Source organism: Phaethon aethereus, assembly GCF_964289735.1.
Source record: "Phaethon aethereus genome assembly, chromosome: 16".
Lineage (NCBI taxonomy): Eukaryota > Metazoa > Chordata > Aves > Phaethontiformes > Phaethontidae > Phaethon > Phaethon aethereus.
Genome location: NC_138592.1, coordinates 14500352 through 14521555, shown reverse-complemented (window position 1 = coordinate 14521555; position 21204 = coordinate 14500352). Strand labels below are relative to the sequence as shown.

Sequence of the window (21204 nt, the reverse complement as noted above, 5' to 3'; positions counted from 1 at the left end):
TTTTCTCATCCCAAATCCAAAACACAGCCTCACACTGGCTTCTGTGAAGAAAATTAGCTCTACCTTGGCTGAAACCAGGACAGTAACAAAGACAAAACATCAACCCCATGGTAAAAATTCACATTTGTCCAGTGTGCTCAAGGACTTCAGCTGCCATCTTTCAAGCCCAAGCCCACAGAAAGCCTAGCTATTTCCACAAACCTGTGATGACCAAGAGCCGAGTGCTTCTAATGCTAATACTGGTACCAAACCAGGTACCTCAGAGTCCTACTTGGTGTTACCAAAAAGCATCATCCCAGTCTAGCCCTTAGTATGATCAAAATGGGACAGATCTTTTTGAGGAAGATTACTAGAGAAGCTTGGCTGCAAGCTAAGCTGCATCGGCTCTCACGACTTCTCCTCCTATCCCTAATCTTGGTCTCAGATAACAGGAATCTCTTTCCAGACTTTCCCTTTTTGATCCCCAGCATCTCTGTGTGAACATGATAAATTAATTCCTGAAGTTGCATTCAGGCGCCCAATAATTTCCGTCCTTTCCTTGCAGCTCCTCTTGACATTTCATGACCAGCTTTTTGGGGAAAAACTGAAAGGCCTCAGCTCACAGTGTTTTGCTAATTAGTCCTTTCTGCACGCAAACCCACACGCGACTGCACGTAGAGCTCTGCGTGGAGGAAACATCACGTTTGCACAGGCATCAATGCTAACTGCACCTGCAAGAAGGCATGCAAATACTCATGCAAAAATACACAGACTTCAACTTGCTAACTCTTGGGTAAGCAAACATCCTGCCGATTCCATGAAATGGGGCTCCTACAGCTTTGTTATTTTTGATGTAAATAATTCTGCTTTCTTTTCATGCGTTCAGTGGAGGGAAACCTGCCCTGGGATGAGCAGTGGGCAGGTGAGGACCACACATCCTCCCTTTGACACCGGTGCGGGCTCCCAGGCTTGTAGAGCCCTGACCTGCACGCAGAGGAGCGTGACCTGCTACTACCTTGTGGCCCATCTGCTTGCAGAAGTGATGGGGATCCTCCTCCAGCCAGGTCCGTGGTAGAAACAAGCACCTTTTGGGTACTTTCTTCCAAAATGCACCAGGAATTGCTAAAGCCTGGGAAAAAAGGCTCCTCAGTCAAAGCAGTTCCCAGCTTTGAGCATGGCGTGGGGAGCACGAGCCCTCAGTGCCATGTAGGTGTCTGGTTTTGTTCAGAAGTCATCTGGAATTCTTAAAATAAACTTGCTAAATTGTCTTTCAGAGACTGATGACTTTTTTTTTTTTTCCTTCCCTCCTTAATAAACTTTCAGGGGTATCTTTATTGTTATGTCTAATTTTAGAGAAAACTAACATTTCCTGAGATTCAATTTCTCTCATAATTGTTGGAAGGAAACTAAATTGTCTGCTGTAAACATTCACTGTATTGTGTGAAAAGTATCTTTATTACAGTCCACTGGGAATATTAATAAAATTCCCAATCCTAGCCCTTCCTCACTGCTTTTTTTAAGCTCGCTCGTTTCTCTTATATACCCATTAATGTCAGTTCAAACATTCTGCAGGCGAGATATGAGAACTTAAATATATTATTTAACAATCAAGGGTAGAATAAAGACTTGTGAGCAGTAAGATCCCTTCTGCCTTCTCTTTCGGTGCTTTCTATTACAGAAAATGAGAACGGCTATTCCATTTGTCTGTGTGCGTGCTTAGAGTTGATGAAAAAAATCTCATTAGTTTAGTCTGACATATACTCAATACAGTCTATGTACATATTTTTTTTCATTTTATTCTACAGCCGCAAACTGATACTAAATTTCATCAGATTGGAACGAAAACTGTGGTCTTGGAACATTTCCCTTTAAGGGTCTTATATTTATTCAGAATTCATGAATCATTTTCCAGTAATACAACTATAATTATTCTTAAAGTGTTATGTTTGAAGGTTTAATACAAAATACTTGCAAAAAGCTCTTTTTCACTTTGATAGTTTGTAATCTTCATGGTAATCAGATCAGTTAGCTCCTTCACACAGCAGCCAGGAAAATACAATTTAATATGAATCTCATACTCTTCACTCATGTTTTAATTAAAGTAATAAAAGCCAAGTCATATTTTGTCCTTTACAGTGTACACAGATGTATAGACCTGAGCTATACAGCATCAGCTCAGACACTTTTGATGGCTGCTGATGGATTTCCTAGTTTGAGATAAATTTAATTCAGGCTTACTCCGAGGTGGCTGATCCTGAAAGCCATGTCACCAACGAGTGAGACCCAGCACGGTCCTCGGCAGAACCGCGATACAGGTGATGGGTGCCCGGGCCAAACACAGAGCTCTGGCTCAGCTTTGCCACCTTTCCTGCCGCGGGCAGGAGCTAAGACTGCTGTGATAGCGGTCCTTCAGCTGGGCCCAGTGCCAGAGCACACCTCCCTGCGAAAGACTAGTGCATCCCTAACTGCCTCTGATTTTTGGTTCCCATCACAGAATCACAGAATCATTAAGGTTGGAAAAGACCTCTAAGATCATCAAGTCCAACCACCAACCCAACACCACCATGCCCACTAAACCATGTCCCAAAGTGCCACATCTACACATTTTTTGAACACCTCCAGAGATGGTGACTCCACCACCTCCCTGGGCAGCCTGTGCCAATGCTTGACCACTCTCTCCATAATGAAATTTTTCCTGATATCCAATCTAAACCTCCCCTGGCACAACTTGAGGCCATTTCCTCTCGTCCTGTCGCTGGTTACTGGGGAGAAGAGACCAACCCCCACCTCACCACAACCCCCTTGCAGGCAGTTGTAGAGAGCGATGAGGGCTCCCCTCAGCCTCCTCTTCTCCACACTGAACACCCCCAGTTCCCTCAGCCGCTCCTCAGAAGACTTGTGCTCCAGACCCTTCCCCAGCTCCATTGCCCTTCTCTGGACACGCTCCAGCACCTCAACGTCCTTCTTGTAGTGAGGGGCCCAACACTGAATACAGGATTCAAGGTGCGGCCTCGTCAGTGCCTAGTACAGGGGCACGATCCCTGCCCTACTCCTGCTGGCCACACCATTGCTGATACAGGCCAGGATGCTGTTGGCCTTCTTGGCCACCTGGGCACACTGCTGGCTCATGTTCAGCCAGCACCATCATAGCTCTGACCAGCCTGGCCTGGTGCATCACCTGGTAAGAAAAGATCTAAGCCTTCCCCCAAGGAGCAGAGCCACATAGGACGGGTGGCATGCGTGCTCCCCACCCATGGTACCCATATCGCACGCTCGCCTCTCCCGGGCACCCATGGTGCGTGCTCCTGCCTGGGTACCTGCAACACACGCTCCCTGCCCGGGTTACCCACGGCACCCACGCTCCCCTGCCCAGGTACCTGCTGGCTGCACCCCCTCGGAGCTGCTCAGGCTTCCAGAAGGGGGATGCCCAGGGGTCTACCGAACAAATTCCGCAGCAGAAGCATAAGAGTTAACACAACCGACCCATGGTGTGCAGGTGCCATGCCAACCCGTTCTCATGGGTTGGCTCCCCATGAGGTCCCATCACCTTGCTAGAGCAGTGAGGGCTTGGGTAGCACTTCGCGCTCGCAGGGGAGCTACCAGAGCACTGCTGGACACCATTTCGGGTCCACGGCTCTGCCCAAGCACATGAGTGAGTAGAGGCTGGAGCAGATGCCTGACTGAGCATGAGGAGCTGGATGGCTGCACTCGGGATACATAACCCTCATCATCCTCCAGCATCTGCAGAGCCCCAAGATGTTCTGCTGAGCAGGTCAGGCCACCATGGGGCTGGAGCGGAATCCAACCCCGCATGCACCCAGGGTGGCCCCAGAGCCGACAGGGAGCAAAGGGCTTGTTCTGCAGCCGACCGAGGCTACGAAGGGGTCTTCCTTTCTGCACAGGCCTTCATCCAAGCTCTGAAGTGGAATAGAACGCTTTCCTGATGGAAGTAAGCAGCTCCTCAGTTAACTGTTGTGACGGCAGACCCAAACACTGGTTCGGGCCAGGGCTCTGATGAGAAGAGAAGAAGTAACCAATCAGTTGGGAAAGGAAAACCCAAGAGCAACAGGCTGTTTTTTTTTCATATTCCTGTGACCCACAGTGCTACATTTCCCCAAATAAACACAATTTTCCAAAGCCGCTCCCCAGAGATCCATTACAGAATCAAACCAACCTCTGCAGGAGCCAAAACCAAACCCCTCAACAGGACACGGTAGCAAATATTGCTCGTCATAGCTAACCGATAGCGATGTTATCGCATTATCAGAGCTCAGCATCAATCGTTAGCATGTAGAGACCTGGCTCCCCATCACGCTGTGTCACAGCGGGTAATTCGGGAGACAAGCGGTGAGGAATTAGCACAGTGCGAGGAGCTGGAGGATCTGAAGGATCTGAAGGCAGAAACAGCTTGTGCATAAAAGCTCCGGGACTGCCTTTGTCTGAAGTGACAGCCACTGCTCAAGGACAACCTGGCACCCTCCCAGCAGCCGTGGTAGCAGACCGGAGGGGCATCATCAGGGGATTTAAAGCACACATAAGCGCCGTATTAATGTCATACCTATGCTTTGAAGGTGACCCGCTCCCTCCAGAGCTGCCCCAGGCTCCCCCACGTGTAGGTCTTCCCCTCGCCCTGAGCCATGCTGACCATCAAAGGCAGCAGCTCTGCATACACCTCGTGCAGTCCCCTCACAGCGGCGCTGAGCACAGAGGGAAATCTTTGATAAAGTGACACTTTGTTGGCTAAAGGGTACTGCACACCACCTTCCTCTCTATTTTGCTGCTATTTTATGAGCTGTTGGCTTTACGAGCCCATCAGCGGTGCTGGGCTGCCAGCCCACGCGTCCTCATGCCACTGGAGTCACCATGCACAGCAGCAGATCCTCTTCAGTGTTATTGAGTCTGACTGAGCCTGAGCTGTGCCCCACGGTGCTCCCAAGCGGTCCCAGTTACTCCGTCTCCTTCACCCTCCAGCACACAGAGAATCTGGAATTTCTGGAATCTCAGGCCCACATTTCCTTCAGCCCCACTGACGGGCATCGTGGCATTTTGGTGCCAAGAAACACCTATCTCCAACCCTCTATCAGAGCTCCTCTCAGTATCAGTATTTTCTATCTGTAAAACTGGGACTCGGGGTGCAGCAGCAGCAGCAAATGCTGTTCCTCAGTGGGACACACATCGTCCCGCTGCTCCCCCTCCTCTGCCAGCCCCTGGGCACCCACCACCTCCCCAGCCCCCAGGCAGCAGGGCCACGGGCCGGAGCAGCGCTGCTCCAGCTCTGGCTCGCTCTCCTGCATCGATTGGGTGTTTATTTTTTTTTTTACATGTTTTGCTGCTTCTCGACTTCTTCACCGCAAAAGAAACCAGGGTTCTGTTTGAAGATCCTCCTCTACATTTTGATCACACTCCTCGCAGACTGAGGGCTAGAATCAGGCATGCTGTTTAATACAGATGCTCTTTAACATTGAGTCAAAAAAACGCTCTGAGCTGATTCAGATCACAGAAAACCTGGGAAAGGCTTGGGAAAGAGAAGGAAAGATTACTTCTCGGACTGATCCAAGGGCATAGCTGGCTGTGGTCACCTGGAAGACCTTAGAGGAGTGGCGGGCACTGTGCCAAGCCCTCAGGCTGCCAGCCACAGTGTGTGCTATTCCTCTGCCTTCCGATGCACCCGGGGGTCTCCTCCTCCCTCCTGCCTTTGCCCCTAAGCCTAAGTCTAATTAGGAACCCCAGTTCTTCGATGAAAGGTATGTCTATGCATGGAATTCAACCACCACGGCAACCTCAAGAGTCTTCTGTCCCTACAAGGTGCTCTGTGTCACCTCTCAGATACCTTCAACTGTACGGGACGCTGTTTCTTTTTTTTCCCCCCAGAGTAAACGCAACAGAAACAGAGGCTATTCATGTGGCCTGGGAACTGCTCACCTGCATCAACTTTTCCCTCTGTGATGCTTGGTGGCTGTTTTTCAAACACCCTATTGTTAACAACTTAGGAGTCCTTTGAGACCACGTGTTGAAGGTGATGTTCATTCTGCTTGTAATACCAACGGTTTTTTAATTATTATTTTATTTAAGCACCACAGCCGACCCTACACCAGCAACAGAAGCTTCTCTTGGTACGACTAAGTTACAGGAATCACTTCCCAACTGCACCTTTCAAAAATTTCACTGTCACATAAGAGTTCATGCAAAATTCATGAGCCTGGATCATCAGCTGTAGCTGTGCTCACCTCCATAACCCCTCCTGGAAGGGCTTCCATTAGCTGCTGATTATAATAAATGACATGTAACACTCTATTGTTCATTCTAAAATAGTACATGAGATTCTTCCTGAATCGGCTGCTGAGAAAGGCATTTAATATCTATCAATGTCTTCCCTCTATTTTTTATTCTCTAGCACAACACATGAAATTATACAGTATTACTCAAAGAAGAGCAGGGAAAGAGTAAAATCTGTATCTTCGCATGGGTGCCGGCTGCAGCACACACTCCCAGCTTCCACCGCACTGCCAAACTGTTTAATCCTCTCCTTCAACTTCGAGTCAGGATAAAGCTCTCACTTCTTTTCACCAGAGGCCTTCTTTATATATGTTCCATCAATATTTGCAATGTATCATCGTAAAGGGATTAGGGACCCATCAGGTTTTTATTTCAAGGTGTACTCTGCCCCTGTTGCGGTTGACTCTAGACTTGAAAAATCCAGATTACTTGCAAATTGGAAGAGACCATTGGAAGGGTGCTGTGCAGAGGCAAGAGAGTCAAACCCAAGGAGCACAATACTGCTGGAAATTCAGGACCATCAGAGCTCTCCACGCCTGGGGGACAGAGTCCCTTCTCTTTTAAACCCTTCTACTTACATCAGGGATTTTCTCTAGCACTGACCATGCCCTGACCACCATCTGTTCCTGTGATCAACAGATCAAGCCAGTCAATAGCCAAAATCAAAGGATTATGAGGACCCTGGGACATGTCTCCTCAAAGTTAAAAAACCCACAAGTTTCTTCATGTGCAAAGACTGATCAGACTCCTTAGAAACACACAAGTTCATTAGGGGACTTGACTGGAAATGGCACCAAGAATAACCTCATGGTGGGCTCCAATTTTTCCACCACCACTCTGCTGTGCAGTCTTTACTACACCAGGGCTCGAGAAGGGTCGCCCCAAGGTATCGCTCAGCCAGTCTCCTGGTTTCTTCCAGCCTTTCTTCTGGAGGAAACCCAGGTCTGAGAGAACAGCTGTAGTGACCACGAGCAACCTGCTGCACCTTACGAGCTTCAGGGAGAAACAAATTGCTGGATATTTCTTCACATTCACACATCCTTGTAGGTCAGTGACCAACCAACGTGAGAATACATCATGCCCGAGCAATCGCATGCGGTCGCTTCACTGCTAGAGACAGAGCATCTCTTCCAGAGTATCTGACGGAGGGAAAACCACGTGGGGGAAAGTCCATGTTGGTTCTGGTTTACAGCTTCCTGCTAGGGAGGATGGCACAAGAACGAGGGGAGGATGATCTGTGTCTTTATTAGCAGCACCTAATTGTCCTCACGCTGCCTGGGGCTCCACGGCCGCTTCATGACCGTGCAGTCACTGCGTCCTGGCTCCGCAGCCCCCAGCGGGGAAGGGGACCGCCGGCACTTGGATCTGCCCCAGACCTAGGGCTATTTTATCAACTGTTGACATTTTGCTGCAATTCAGTCAAGATTGGTGGCAGGCCCAGGAGGCGGGAGGACAACGCGCCTGCCAGTATTATGACAAGGTTTGATGGCATGTTTTATAGCAGAGGCTGCCACGATGAGCTCTGTCTAGTCTGGAGCGTTAGCAGAACGCGAGGAATCCGTAGCTTCCTGCACCGTCATTAATTTTTCTAATTATGCTATCGCTTGCTTTCTACGTTATTGCTTATTTACCAAACAGAGCTTTATTGTACCGTCCAGTTCCTTATAACTAGCAAACCCATTGTTATGCTAAAATGAATGTTCTAAATGTTATTTATTATTTGATAAACCTTGTGTAACCCTGAATGAGGACATTAAATGGCAAGAACACTACTTCAAAATCCCATTTTAAATAAGTCACCGAGACAGCTGTGCCTTTATAAAACACATTAGAGTGGCACTCAGAGCACATATGGCTCAGGGATATATACAAATTATACAATTTCTGTCATTCGATCAAATAAGAGGGACGTTTTGACCCCAGAAATGAGTCAAATGTAAGTTGTAATTCAAGCCCCACCGGAGGCCCTGGTGGTAATGTATCCTGACGGCTGATCAAAGAGCCCTGACCATTTGACCCACCAGATCAGCGACTTACTGTATCTATTATGGTTAATACAGACCCAGGCTGGAAGATGTATGGAGATAAGCAGGTAAAGGGCAATAGATACAGTAGATAAATGTTGATTTATATGCATCCAAGCACACAGGTATCTGTGTGCAGATGGATTTCATTGCGCGCAGAAAGGGGCAGGGGCATAGAGCCGTGTGCTAACGTTTACACAGGGACACGTTTGAAGGCAGATGCTGTATACGTGTGTGTGCACGTGACAAATACTTCCTCTTTCCACTCCACTTTCCTTGGCGCATCGCTATAGCCTCCGCGCTCAGCCGAGCTCCTGCCGACGCACACAGCAAGAGAAAAACCCACCTTCCATTTTATGCACGTGCTGCCACGTACAAACACGCCCGTGCCCATGGATCAGCCTCCTCGGCAGCATAAGCGTGAGCAGCTCCATCCATGAGTGACGCAGTCTCGCGCAGACGCACGCAGCCCAAACACTCTTTGCTGCTCCGCAGGGTCACCGACATCAGGTGTCTCAGCAGGGTTGGGCGAAATGATGTTTTTCCAACGCTGCTGTGCAAACCTGCAGCCCCCATATCATGTCCACAGGACACGTGGCTCCTGGCAGCCAAGACCTGACGTTTTTGATACACAGATGGGCAGCATGAGCATGCCAGCAAAAGCATCTTATAAGAACAGCATTAGGAGGAAGAAATAGTGTGCAAATAACTTCCCGTCAATTTAACTATCATATTTTCAACACCCACAGCTAAAGCAGCAGGGTCCTACCTGCGCTCTCAGTTACAAAAGCAAAGAGCTGCTTACGCCGACACGCCTCCCCGGCCCGACTAAACTATACTGACGCGTAACAGCGTTTGCATGAGGAGTCACACAAATTACCTTGCTGGTACAGAACCAGGCATGCTGCTCAGCTGGAACAAGCCGTGCACTGAGAGCTCCTGGGGTTCGGCAGAGTGCAGGGTCCAGAACGCCCCGCGGTGAGCAGCCGGCGCTGCCTGCCCCGAAGCACAGCCAAGCAGCTGGAGACGTGCGGTGGAGAGAGCAGAAACCTGGCAGCCGCTCCCCTAAAGGCTTTCCATAATGTCCCTCCAGGGATTGGGCACGGAGGCACGTCCCTGCTCCCAGGAAGCCAAGGACAGCTGCCCCTCAGCCTGCCCGAACGGCACACAGCCCCAGCTGCCCGGCAAGGGACTTCCTGCGTCTGTTCACCCGACGGGTGGGATAAGGACACCCGCCTGCAGGGTATTCCCAGGCGTGGCAATTCATGTTTGTAAAATACCCGTGGACTCCTCCCGCGAGCGCAGAAGTCTCGATGCCAAACAAAACCAACCTCATTCCTGTCCAGCTACAGGAGGAACTTCCCAGCCTTTGTCTTTCCTGGTGTTAGTCTCCCTATCACAAAGGCCTAAAAAAATGCCCCCTCTTCCTGATTTTGCAAGTGTGTTTATTTCTTTTAACAGCACCGTTGTATTTTTACTCATCTTGCCGAGTACCTCGGGTGGTTGATAACCTGTCCGTTCCTCGGGATTCTTGCATTACTTAACTCCTTGTCTTTGTTTGGGGAGGAGGGGGAAAAAAAGAAAGAAAATTGACAGGGGTGAGGAATGACGCTCTGCCGACTTCATGAGACACAACAGATACCTCACTCATCTCCGGGGTCAAATGTCCGCGACGCTTTGATCAGATGTCGAGTCACATTTATACTCTGGCCCCTGTTGGGAGTTGAATTACATTTCACATTTGACTCACTTCTGGGGTCAAATGTCCCTCCTATTTGATGGAACAAGAGGAATTATTTTCCCCAAGCAGGCCATGCCGGCGTGAGTCTGGATCTGTCAGCGCTCTCATTATGTTTTAGGCTCCTGTATTTCTGCATTTCGTTCTCGGCTGAGATGGACACTTTTCGGGTTGACGAGAAATGCAGCCGATAGGACGTAAGCAATCATATCCAGTAAGAAAAAGGGAGGGAGTGGATCAGCTGGCTTTCAGCCGGCTTTGATGGTGTTTCGTTAGTGTTGGGGAGGGGGGATTGTTTTGGTTTTGTGGTTTTTTTTCCTTCTTCCCCTCCCAAGTTAGCAGCTCTGCAGGGCAGGGAGTGATGAAGGAGAGGGACCCCGGTCCTGGCCTTACCCCATTCTTGCCACGTGATACCACAGAAGCTCCTTAGGATCCCAAACCGTACAAGGGGTGAGATAAGGCTGATCCCGGGGTGCTGCAGGATCTTGATGCTGTCCAAGGACTGCTCAGCACAGGAGCTGCTCTAACCACAGCATCTCTATAGCTCCAGTTGTAAAATGAGAATAATCTTATCTGTGTGATGGGAAAGGATGACTCAAGAGCTTAAGCAGTTGCTGGATCTCTGGGCAAAAAGTGCAAAGCATTGCGCTGACAGGCAGGAGCCATTTAAACCCCCCGGGTTTAAACCAGCGCCGGGGGGAGAGGTGATAAATTGAATTCTGCTCCCGCCTAACTCCTTCGAGGCATTTTGAAAAAAAAAAAATCACAAGACAATATAGAATTTCTTATAACAGAGGCTACCGAACTTCTTCCATCTGCGGACCCCCAAAAATTTTCCAGCTGAAATAAGGCCGCGAACACATGAATTTCTTGCTCTCCCAGCCCTTCCTACCCACCTGGAAGCACAGAGGGGCTGGAAGCCCCTCGCGCAGGTCCAGGGGATTTCATCATGACAGTCTCACCCCAGGCCACCCCAAGGGTGCTGGTACCAGGGGAACTCACCGTGTAGCGCAGAACTGGGGTAAATAAGCAAGCGTGCCCTCAAACAAGTGATGTGAAGCTAAGATTTCCCACCATTAATGCTGGACGTGCCAGCCCCTGCGCCCCAGCTGGGCTCAACGTGAAGCTGTGTCTGCTGCCGAGGGCTGCAGGTACCTAATGGTGCCCAGCGCAACCGGTTTAAGACAAAAATGGGGGAAAAAACCCCAACCCCCCAGGCCCATCTATTACAGCGGGATAGCTTCAGTAGTTAGCGCGTATGATCGTCCCCAAGGATCCCAAGGGCCGAGCGATATCCTGCATGTGCCGTGCAGGCGTCTCGGGGCCGGTGATTTGGCAGCTTCTCAAGCGGGATTGTGAAACCGCGCTCCCGCTGTTTAATGTACTCATTCAGGTTATGACAGGTTTAGCAAACAATAAAAACCATCTGGAAACCCCGTTTAAATAGAAGGGTTGTGTTATTAGCAATGAAGCCATGACCAGCGCTATAAAGCGCTTTCTGGTAAGCAGGCGCTGATGTGCAGGTAAATAAAGGGAGGCGACGAACTAAGGAGGGTGAGGGAGGAAGGCTGCTTCCCGTCTTCCTCGGCCAAAGCTCACACTGGGTGTGAACCACCACTAACGTCCTTGCGGGGCACGAACAGGGGCTGGCCCTCCTGCCCCGGGTGAGGTTGCGGGGGTCACTGCGGCATCCCACCAGGGCACCCTCCCGGCAGAGCCCCGGGTGCCACCCCGCGCCCTGGCACGCCTTGGTCCCACTCCCAGCTCCTCTCCGACCGTCCCCAGCACAGCAGCACGAAGAGGGAACTGGAGACGCAAGACAAGACAAACTCCCCCATCTGTTTTCCATGCTGGTCCTCACTTTGCTCCAGGAGATAAGGCAGCAGCACGGCCCCGTGCACAAACCCATCCCTGTGACGGGGGGTACCTGCCCCCTGTCCCCTCCCCACCAAGACACATCCTCCCTTTTCATTCTTAACCGCTCTTTCAAAATAGGAAATAAAGATCTCCAAGGAAATAGAGAACAAATGCGGAGTAAACTTCTATTTCCCACGTTACAGGGATCGAAGCCGGTATGGTTTATCCTCCTCCCCGAGTCAAACAGTTTGTGCCGCTCTCACCACACAACAGCCTCTATTTTTATTCGGCAGTTAGCCTCCTCCTCCTCGACCGCGGTGCAGCAAGCCGCTCCCCGCCCAGCAGCATCCCCTCCGATTTCTCTCCAGCTGCCCACCCGCGGGGGAAGCGGGATGTGACGGGGGCTGCGAGGCGATTTCTGTCGACGTAGAGGAGGAAACACAAATGGCTCCCGCTGGCCGTGGTTCAACTCCGGGCCATCCCGCAGGCACGTCACGGCCAGCGAACGCGGCTAGCCGCTGAGCCGGAGCCACCAGCCTTTCCCCACGAGGCTGTGAAATGGTCGTCCCTCGGCAGTTTTTAAAGGCAGAGTATTTAAGATAAATGCCCCTGTTGGCATCCAGCACTTGCTCGCAGGCTCTGCACCGCCCTGAGGAGAACAGCAGGGTGGGGGACACAGCGCTGACCCCCAGCCGGGGCAGACTGGGGTCACCCCGTCCCTTTCCATGGCAATTCCACACGCTGCTGTTGATCGACTACATATTTGTTTCTGCTGAATCACTTGACAGCACAAAGTTTGTGGTCCCTTCCCCGCGCTCTGGAAACCCTTCTCACACGAGGATGGCCCTCTCCCCGCACCTCGGCAGCGGTGGCTCGCGCGCAGTCTTCGAAAGCCAGCAGACAACTCTCCTGAGCAACCAGCCAACATGTTGCTGCGCTCTAAGGTGGCAAACAACAGGTCTTCATCCTGTTTTCAGTCTAATATGCATATATTTTAATTGTGGCTGGTATCCGAGTTAGATACACCATGGACGACTCGCTAGCCGTGTAATTCATAGCAATGCCGTGGTAAGTACCACAGCCCAGCAGCAGAAGCACGTTGTAGCCTGGCCCTGGGCCACACACGCCAGGTCCAGGGCAATAGGAAGCCGGCAGCAACTTGGGTTGCACGGAAATCATCACATGGCCGCCTTTCAAATTTTGCACCGCATCAACTTCACGTGACATAACTCTGCACAGCCCACGAGGGCTGCAGTCAACGGGGCCACACAACAAAACGGTCCGACACAGCCCAAAAATGGGATGCTGAAAAATATTGGTGATGAACTCGCACCTTCCCTCACGAGGCAGTGGGATGTGATGAGATGCTTTGTGCCGAGGGTGCAGCGTCAGGCACCTCAGAGATGCACCAAGTCCCCAGCATGCTCCAGCCATGCCGGGCCCTCTCAGTAGGATGCAGATGGGATCACCTCTCATCACCTGGCCAGGAAGATAGGTAAGCATGTGCTGAAGTCCTCACCTCCCAGCAGGACCTAAGCATGGGCTTAACATTTAGGGCTCCACTGAATGGACATTTCTGTTTCATGTGTATCCAAGCCGAGAGAGCGCCCTGAAGGTTCAGGCACCTGTGAGACATGAGTGCTTCTATTCTGGTCCTCCACATGTAGGTTTATAGCTCCAAAACAGGAAACCTCCGATTCCTTTTTCTCCCCAAGCCGGCTAACTGTTAATCTATTTAGCTACAGGAAATACTCTACGTGAGGGAAGAAGACATCTGAACTACACACAATACTTGGAAACCTCATTACATCCAGAAACACCAACTGCACCTTCGTTTCGAGTGAAGGATTCCTTGCTGGAGAGCCGTGGCTAAGCCAGGCTCTGGTGACACACAGCAGCACGGGCACGCAAGCGCATCCCTCTCCCTGTACCACGTGCATCCGCCGCTGCTCCTCGGCAGCAGCTGGGTTGGCAGCCAGCCCTGACCTCCCCTCCTGATGTCCCAGGAGTGCAGATTCACGGAGAGCTCCCAGAATTAATGCTTAGGCAAAGCTTAAGTCCCCTAGAAAATCTACCCACCCAAGCAAATCAGCACTTACCTGATTTGCCGATAGGAACTCCTGGGCGTTGTCGTTCATCCCCATGTACATGTTCTCCCCATCAAACTAGAAAGGCAAAAGAAAGCTAGAGTTAGCGAAGCGGCCTCTTCATGCCAGGGTTATGTGCATCCCAAACACTTTCCTGGCTCTTCACACCAAGATTCCCAGAAGAAAATCCTGAGCTGGGTCTTTAAAAGTTTCGAGCACGTATGAGCACCCACACATCACTGCTATTGCAACAGGCCATGGTAACATAGCATATTTACGTTAATTTTTCAGCAAAACAATGAACCAATCCCTCCAGTTCAAACAATCCAAACCTGTGCAAAACCACAGATCTACCCAGCAGCAAAGATCACACAAATGAAGTTCTTGCTAAAATTCCCACTAGAGCAATCAATCGTTTTTAAAAAGCGAATTTCCATTGATGGAGATTTCCAAGACAGGCAGGTCCCTTTCAATCCTCTTCCAGACACCTACGTACCCCTCAATCACCAAAGCAAATCTACACCAGCAATGCAGAAAGTCACTCTGGACCATACACGAAGGGGTCTCTATGCAAAGCCCGATTCCTCATCCTGACAGCTCGCGGCTGTTTGCAAGCGCCGGCTGCAAGGCAGCACATTTCCCCCCGTCTCCTCTTCCCCTGCCTGCCCTGCCAGGACTCTGCCCCACAGCGGGGGAAACGTGGCATTCGCCTGTGCCCCCGCGGCTCCGGCAAACACGCCTGTCCCCTGACCCCCCATTCTGAACAGATAATCCACTTATTAGGCTACAAAAGCCCCATGGAGAACTGCAAAAGTCTTCTCGTTAATTAGCTACAGCGGGAGCTTTCCACTTGCTCCGATTCCAAATGAACGAAAAAAGCCCTCCAGGATTGTCTCTGGCTCGAAGTACGTCTGGGGCAGTTCTCAAGGCTAAGTTCACAAATTAATTACGGCAATAAAATGGGCTATGCCATAAAACACTCTCGAGACAAGGATGAAGGTATCAGCTGTGAATGACACCATCTACTTAACGTGGGGAAGAGCCAACCCTCCTGCCCTTACAAGCCGGACGATGAATTGAAGATTGTTCACCCCTTGTGTGTGCTCTCACTCTCCGATACGAAGCTGATACCAGTTATGCCTTAAGAGAAATGTGTCGTATGAAGAACAATAAAAGAGAAACCTAAATAAAAGCAGGTGAAGATTTTCAGCCTGGATTATTAATTACACTTCCATTTCTCAGAGTGCTGCAGGATTAGCTATTAAAGTCAGCAGAGTCAGTAAAGCCAAGTGGGGGTAACACAGCTCTGCTCGGCGTCAGAGTGCACAGACACCCTCTAATCGCCAAACTATCCTCTGGGATAGCAGAGCAAACCAATTAAAAGCAGCAAAATTAGAGCGGGTATTGTGACACTCATTAACTAACAGCGACAGTGGCCGCAGCAGGGTGGAAGGGGATCCCTGCGCAAATGCAGGATTTCATTAAAGCCATCAGTGAGGCAGGAGCCGCGGGATGCAGCGAGCCTCGGCAGCCCCGCTGGCTTGCCGGGACAAGCAGCTCTCCCAGAAGCCAGATGGGTGCCATCCACTTGAAACTGAATTTCCCTCCACCTGTAAAATGACCGCTGGCATAGCCGGCCCCTGCTAACAGGGTTCCAGCTGCAGCTGCCGTGCTTCCAGGCACGGAGACTCGATCAGCTCTGCAGCCTAAATACCCTCTGCCATCCCGACCGACCCCAGCAGAGAAGGCTGACTTTGCAGAAGAGGGGGCACGGTTTGGTGGAGATGCTCAGCCCTGTGGCAGCGGGACCCAGGCTCTGCGGGAGGAGCCGGTCTCTGGCTTGGCATCGGCAGCAGCATGGTTTTTGGGAGTCAGTCTTTTTGGACCGGGCAAAATTATGATCCTCAGGTCCCACTCCCAAGCCCTTTTTTGGGACCACCCCACCAAAAAAACCACCAGGTGGATCCTGGAGCCTGAGCAGACACCCCAAGGCTGTGCATCGCATGGATGTAGGGCCCTTTCTGGTGGTCCCATCTGCAGCGCCAGTGCTTCGCGTCAGGGCAGCGGCTCAGACGCGCTGCGTGGCACTGCGGGACGCTTCGAAGCCACGGCACCTTGAGGCTGCGTGGAGATGAGGCAGGTGAGCTGCACAGGAGCTTTCCAGCAAGCAGCCCTGAAGTCAGAGAAAATATTCCAGTGGGGAGATAGTTCTGTCCGTCCCTGGAACCAGTCAGGAATCTGCACTGCAGAAATACTTACCTCCACATCAGGAAAGGAAGAGCTCTTTCTTAAGTAAAAGCTGCGCCCTGCAGAAATTTAAATAGGCATCACTCCCTCCCTCCCTCGCGCACAAATTCCTCATTTCCCTCCTGCTCCAGCGCAGTGTTTTGAAGATCTGGACCTGTTTGAAACAGCTCTTCTCCAGAAAATAGAAGTCACCTGGAAATCTACACTCAGAAAACAAAAACTGTCTCTCACTGGGGAGGTCCAGGGCAGGACAAGCTCTCTCCTTTCTCTGTATCACGCTGTTTGTCAGAATGTGTTTTTTTAATGGCTTTCTGCTATTTTCCTACCTCCGCTCCACACTTCCTTGTGCCCTTGATGCCTTCACAATAACTGTAATGAATCCTGCCTTCAAAATTACCGTGCCTTTCATTGCCAGTCTGAGCAGCGAGCCTGAAAATCAAGACTCGAAATGCAACGGAAACTTTGGAACTTCCCCGCCGCTGATTGGATTTTCCATCCCCCCCCCTTCCTCCAGGCTATGAGGGTACAAGCAAATTTATTAGAAATTCTCCCATCAGGATATTTTTTCAATTAGACATTTGCCACTTATACACCAGCCAGGTAGAGCAGATAAGTAATGTGCTCTCCCACTTCTCATTATTGTTTCGCTGCAGAATGCACTTCAAAACAATCAGCCCCACCATCCCAGGTAGATTTACGGCAGAAACAGACATTTTCATATTTCCCTTCGGTTACCAACGCCTCCTCCCTTTTCAGTCTGACTCGGGGTGCGTGACAAACCCCCCCGGCAGTGCCGGGCCGGGGTGCAGCCGTCCATCACAGAATCACTGAGGTTAGAAAGGACCTTCAAGATCATCAAGTCCAACCGTTAACCCAATGCCACCATGCCCCCTAAACCATGTCCCAAAGTGCCACGTCCACACGTTTTTTGAACACTTCCAGTGATGGTGACTCCACCACCTCCCTGGGCAGCCTATGCCAATGCCTGACCACCCTCTCGGTGAAGAAATTTTTCCTAATATCCAATCTAAACCTCCCCTGGCGCAACTTGAGGCCGTTTCCTCTCGTTCTGTCGCTGGTTACTGGGGAGAAGAGACCAACCCCCACCTCACCACAACCCCCTTTCAGGTAGCTGTAGAGAGCCATGAGGACTCCCCTCAGTCTCCTCTTCTCCAGACTGAACACCCCCAGTTCCCTCTGCCGCCCCTCATCAGGCTTGTGCTCCAGACCCTTCCCCAGCTCCGTTGCCCTTCTCTGGACATGCTCCAGCACCTCAACGTCCTTCTGGTAGTGAGGGGCCCAACATGAACACAGGATTCAAGGTGCAGCCTCGTCAGTGCTGAGTACAGGGGCACGATCCCTGCCCTGCTCCTGCTGGCCACACCATTGCTGATACAGGCCAGGATGCTGTTGGCCTTCTTGGCCACCTGGGCACACTGCTGGCTCATGTTCAGCCTGCTGTCAACCAGCACCCCCAGGTCCTTTCCTGCCGGGCAGCTCTCCAGCCACTCCTCCCCAAGCCTGTAGTGTTGCATGGGGTTGTTGTGGCCGAAGTGCAGGACCCTGCACTTGGCCTTATTAAACCTCATACAGTTGACCTCTGCCCATCGATCCAGCCTGCAGAGCCCTCCTACCCTCCAGCAGATCAACACTCCCACCCAACTTGGTGTCATCTGCAAACTTACTGAGGGAGCACTCGATCCCCTCATCCAGATCATCCATAAAGATATTGAACAAGACCGGCCCCAGAACCAAGAATCACCCTCTGTGCCCCCCAGCATTGATCAAACCTGTGCCGAACGGCGTGCGCGGCGCAGTATCATTTTCAAGTCCTAATTTGAAAGGAACATACTCATGTGCAGTTGTCTTCATCAACCTTCCGCTCTTTTGCAATTAGTTAATTTTTGTTATTCGTTGGCTAATAGAAGCAGCCTGTTAATCAGTGGCTGCAGCTAATTCTCACCCTCCCCTGCACGAAATGAGTATGAAGCAGAGGTGAGCTGGCACCGCTCTCTGCTCATAGCGCTTTGCATCCAAGACACAGTGTTTGCTTGAAAACCTGGGAAACACAAAGCCAGCGTAGCCAAGTTGGGAAACTGGGAGAGGTGGGAAGATGTGATTCATTGTTTTTCCTTCACCTGCGACTTGGACTCATTTTTATCTAACTTGCACTGCCTTACGTTAGTGACGGTTGCCTACAAGCACAGCTAGAATCAAGGACCTCTAACTTCAAAAAGGACGCACAAAGCCCCATTTTGCCAAATCCCAACTCAAACCTGTCTCACGTAACACACTCAGGACAGAAACAACTCTACTCACCCAATTGAAAAAAAAACCAACAACAAAACAAAGCCAAAAAAACCCGCAGAGGAAACTGCTCAAATTCCTACCAACTCTGGAAACAAAGCGCAGGCTTTATTCAGATGATGGTCCAAGAAGTACTTTTTAAATATTTATTGCTTTTCTAGACTCACTTCGGTCTGTTATTTTTGCGATACGACGTTATTTTCAATCCTGTAAATGTGCCCAGAGGTCATACGGGTCCCACGTTAGTAAGATGAAAATGAATACGAAAAATAAATGCATGCTGCAAGCTGGGACAGACCCCAGAGCAAAGCAGCCGTGTGATCTCCAGCTCTGTGCAAACACAGAGAATAAATGTTTGTTAACTGGGAAGGACCCAGCGGAAAGAAACACAACCTCCTGCCAAGATTCGGAGAAGGTGTTACTTTCTCGTGGATGGCACTGCCAGCTTGTACAATTTTATTACGAATCTCATCACATCCTTTTATCTCCTGAGAGTCATGAGCTGAGATGCAAACCTCAGCTTTGTAAGAAATATGTTGGCAGCACTCATGCCAAGAACGGCTTCAATGGCACCTGCAAGATCTCAAAAATCTCCCAAACTTATTTCATTTTACTTTAATTTCTTAAGTGTGGTGGGTTCTGGGTTTGGTGGGGGGTTTTTGTTGTTGTGGGGTGGTTTTTTTGAGGGGTCTTACCTAAATGTTAACACTCGTTGGCAATAGTGGACCAGAGCACCTCAACTGCAAGTCCACCGAGAATCTGGAGCTTTTTAAAAGTGGCCTTTTAGCACAAATCCAGTGGTAACTAGAAGCCATCATCACCAAGGAGCTATTAAATGCCCCGTGAACAGCAAATCAAATGGTTCCAGTGGTTCCTACTGCACAGCATGAGGCACCCCTGCGCACCGGGCTCAGCCCTGTGGGCGCACCCAGCACCAAACCCGGCGACCCCGACGCTGGCACGGATCGTCTTTGCCAGCACGCAGCTCTGCCGCATCCCCGGGGCGGGAAATATCCGCGTCAGCCCTGCCTGCCTGCGGAGCTGCCGCCGTGATTTCCTACAGGGGCAATTTAGCATCACGCTCCTTCGGGAAGTACGTCGCTGAGGTTAGCTTAATCTCTTTAACTGCGGTTTCCCCATTAAGGTCTTTACACAACCTCTGGCCCAAAGTGATCTACTTAGCGTTATTTATTTGTCCGCTGAAATGCTTGGCTAGCCCCTCAGTTGATCCTGTCAAAGAGGGTCAAAAGTTCAGCGACAGATTTACGACCTCCCCCCAGGACCCTCCTGCGAGGAAAGCCCTGAATCTCCGCCCTGGCCACCGCGCGGCCGCCCGGGCTGGCCACACGCTGCCGTTTGCTTCAGGACAAATGTCATTAAGAGAGAGCAGGACAGCACAGCAGGCGTCAGTGGCAGTGCGCTGGGCTGCCCAGCTGAGCATCTGCGAGGGTCACCCGGGGCTCAGCGGCTGGGGTCTCCAACACGCAGTCAGTATTCTCATGTATTATGCTAGGGTAAAATCAGATTGGTACAGATGAAGTCTTAAGTCTTAGAACCATATAGTAAAAAGTGGTTTGGTTGGTTAGTTGGTTTTAAGAACAAGCTACATATCAGATAAAAGCCTAATAATGGTTCTTTCTCCAACATACCAGAAGCAGGAAACCTACTGCAGAGCTGGCGGTGCCAAGGGCTGCCCAAGGTACGGTAGAGACCATCAAGACACTAACAGCAGGTGGGAAAGACAGGAATGACCTGCACTGGCTTGGACACTGATGGAGTATTCAGTGGTTCCCAAACTGGAGCATCTCCCTTGGAAAGACCCACCTGAGCAGCTCTCACATGGGGATGGCCACTAGGAAAAAGTATAAAACAAACCAACAAAATCCTAAGGAACCCCCACGGCCAAGCGGCGTTCACCCATCTGCTCTAAAGCAACGCGAGGTAACAATGCAGTGCACAGCCTACATTGCCAAAATGAACAGGAGCGGCCAGGGGAAGGTGCCAGACCAGCAGAGTGAAACCATCTGGAGCTGCAACGCACCACCGAGGCAGCGGAGAGGGACCCGAGATGAGGGATGTCGTGCCTCGTGGCCCACTGAAGTGTTTGCTGAAGGGTCAACAAGTACCTAGAAAAGGTGAAATGATCTCTCTGGCTGGACTTCTCACAGGGTTCCTCAAAAAAAACCTCTAAAAACCAAACCCAAGCTGTCATGGGACAAATGGGAAGGTCCTCTTGCTCACAACCAGCGGAAAGACACTCATTAGGTTTTAGCAAGAGAAGGATCATGGTCCACGATCCATCTGCAATAAAATCTGCCCAGTTCATCATATAAGTGATCTAGAAGGCTTCAAGTTTATTAATGAGACAAAAATTATTCAGGCTAGCCAGACCTAAAAGCAACTTTGAATGGCTTTGCATTAAGACTCTCACAGTACTAAGCGGCAGTGAGGAAATGGAAGATTAAATTTAATGTCAATAAATGCAAACTAATGCACTGGAGAAAAGCAATCCTAACAATACAGACACGTCAATGGGCCTTAAAATAGCTGTTACTGTCCAGAAGAGAAAATGTGTATTCATTCTGGGGAGTTCACTTCCAACTTTTGCTCAGTCCTCAGCAGCTGCCAAAAATGCCATTCAACTTTTAGAAGCAATTAAGAAAAGAACAAAGAATAAAAGATCAAACAT

At 50.4% G+C, this 21204-nt stretch overlaps 1 protein-coding gene across 1 annotated transcript in view; it reads right to left on the bottom strand.

Annotated features, from left to right (window-relative positions):
• TOX2 (TOX high mobility group box family member 2) overlaps positions 1 to 21204 on the bottom strand; it is a gene marked incomplete at its 5' end in the record, with an annotated part of 154769 nt that overhangs the window by 79264 nt on the left and 54301 nt on the right. Inside the window, one exon of the mRNA XM_082007214.1 lies at positions 13974 to 14039. Coding sequence (XP_081863340.1) covers positions 13974 to 14039 — 66 coding nt within the window. The remainder of the gene's footprint in view (positions 1 to 13973; positions 14040 to 21204) is intronic.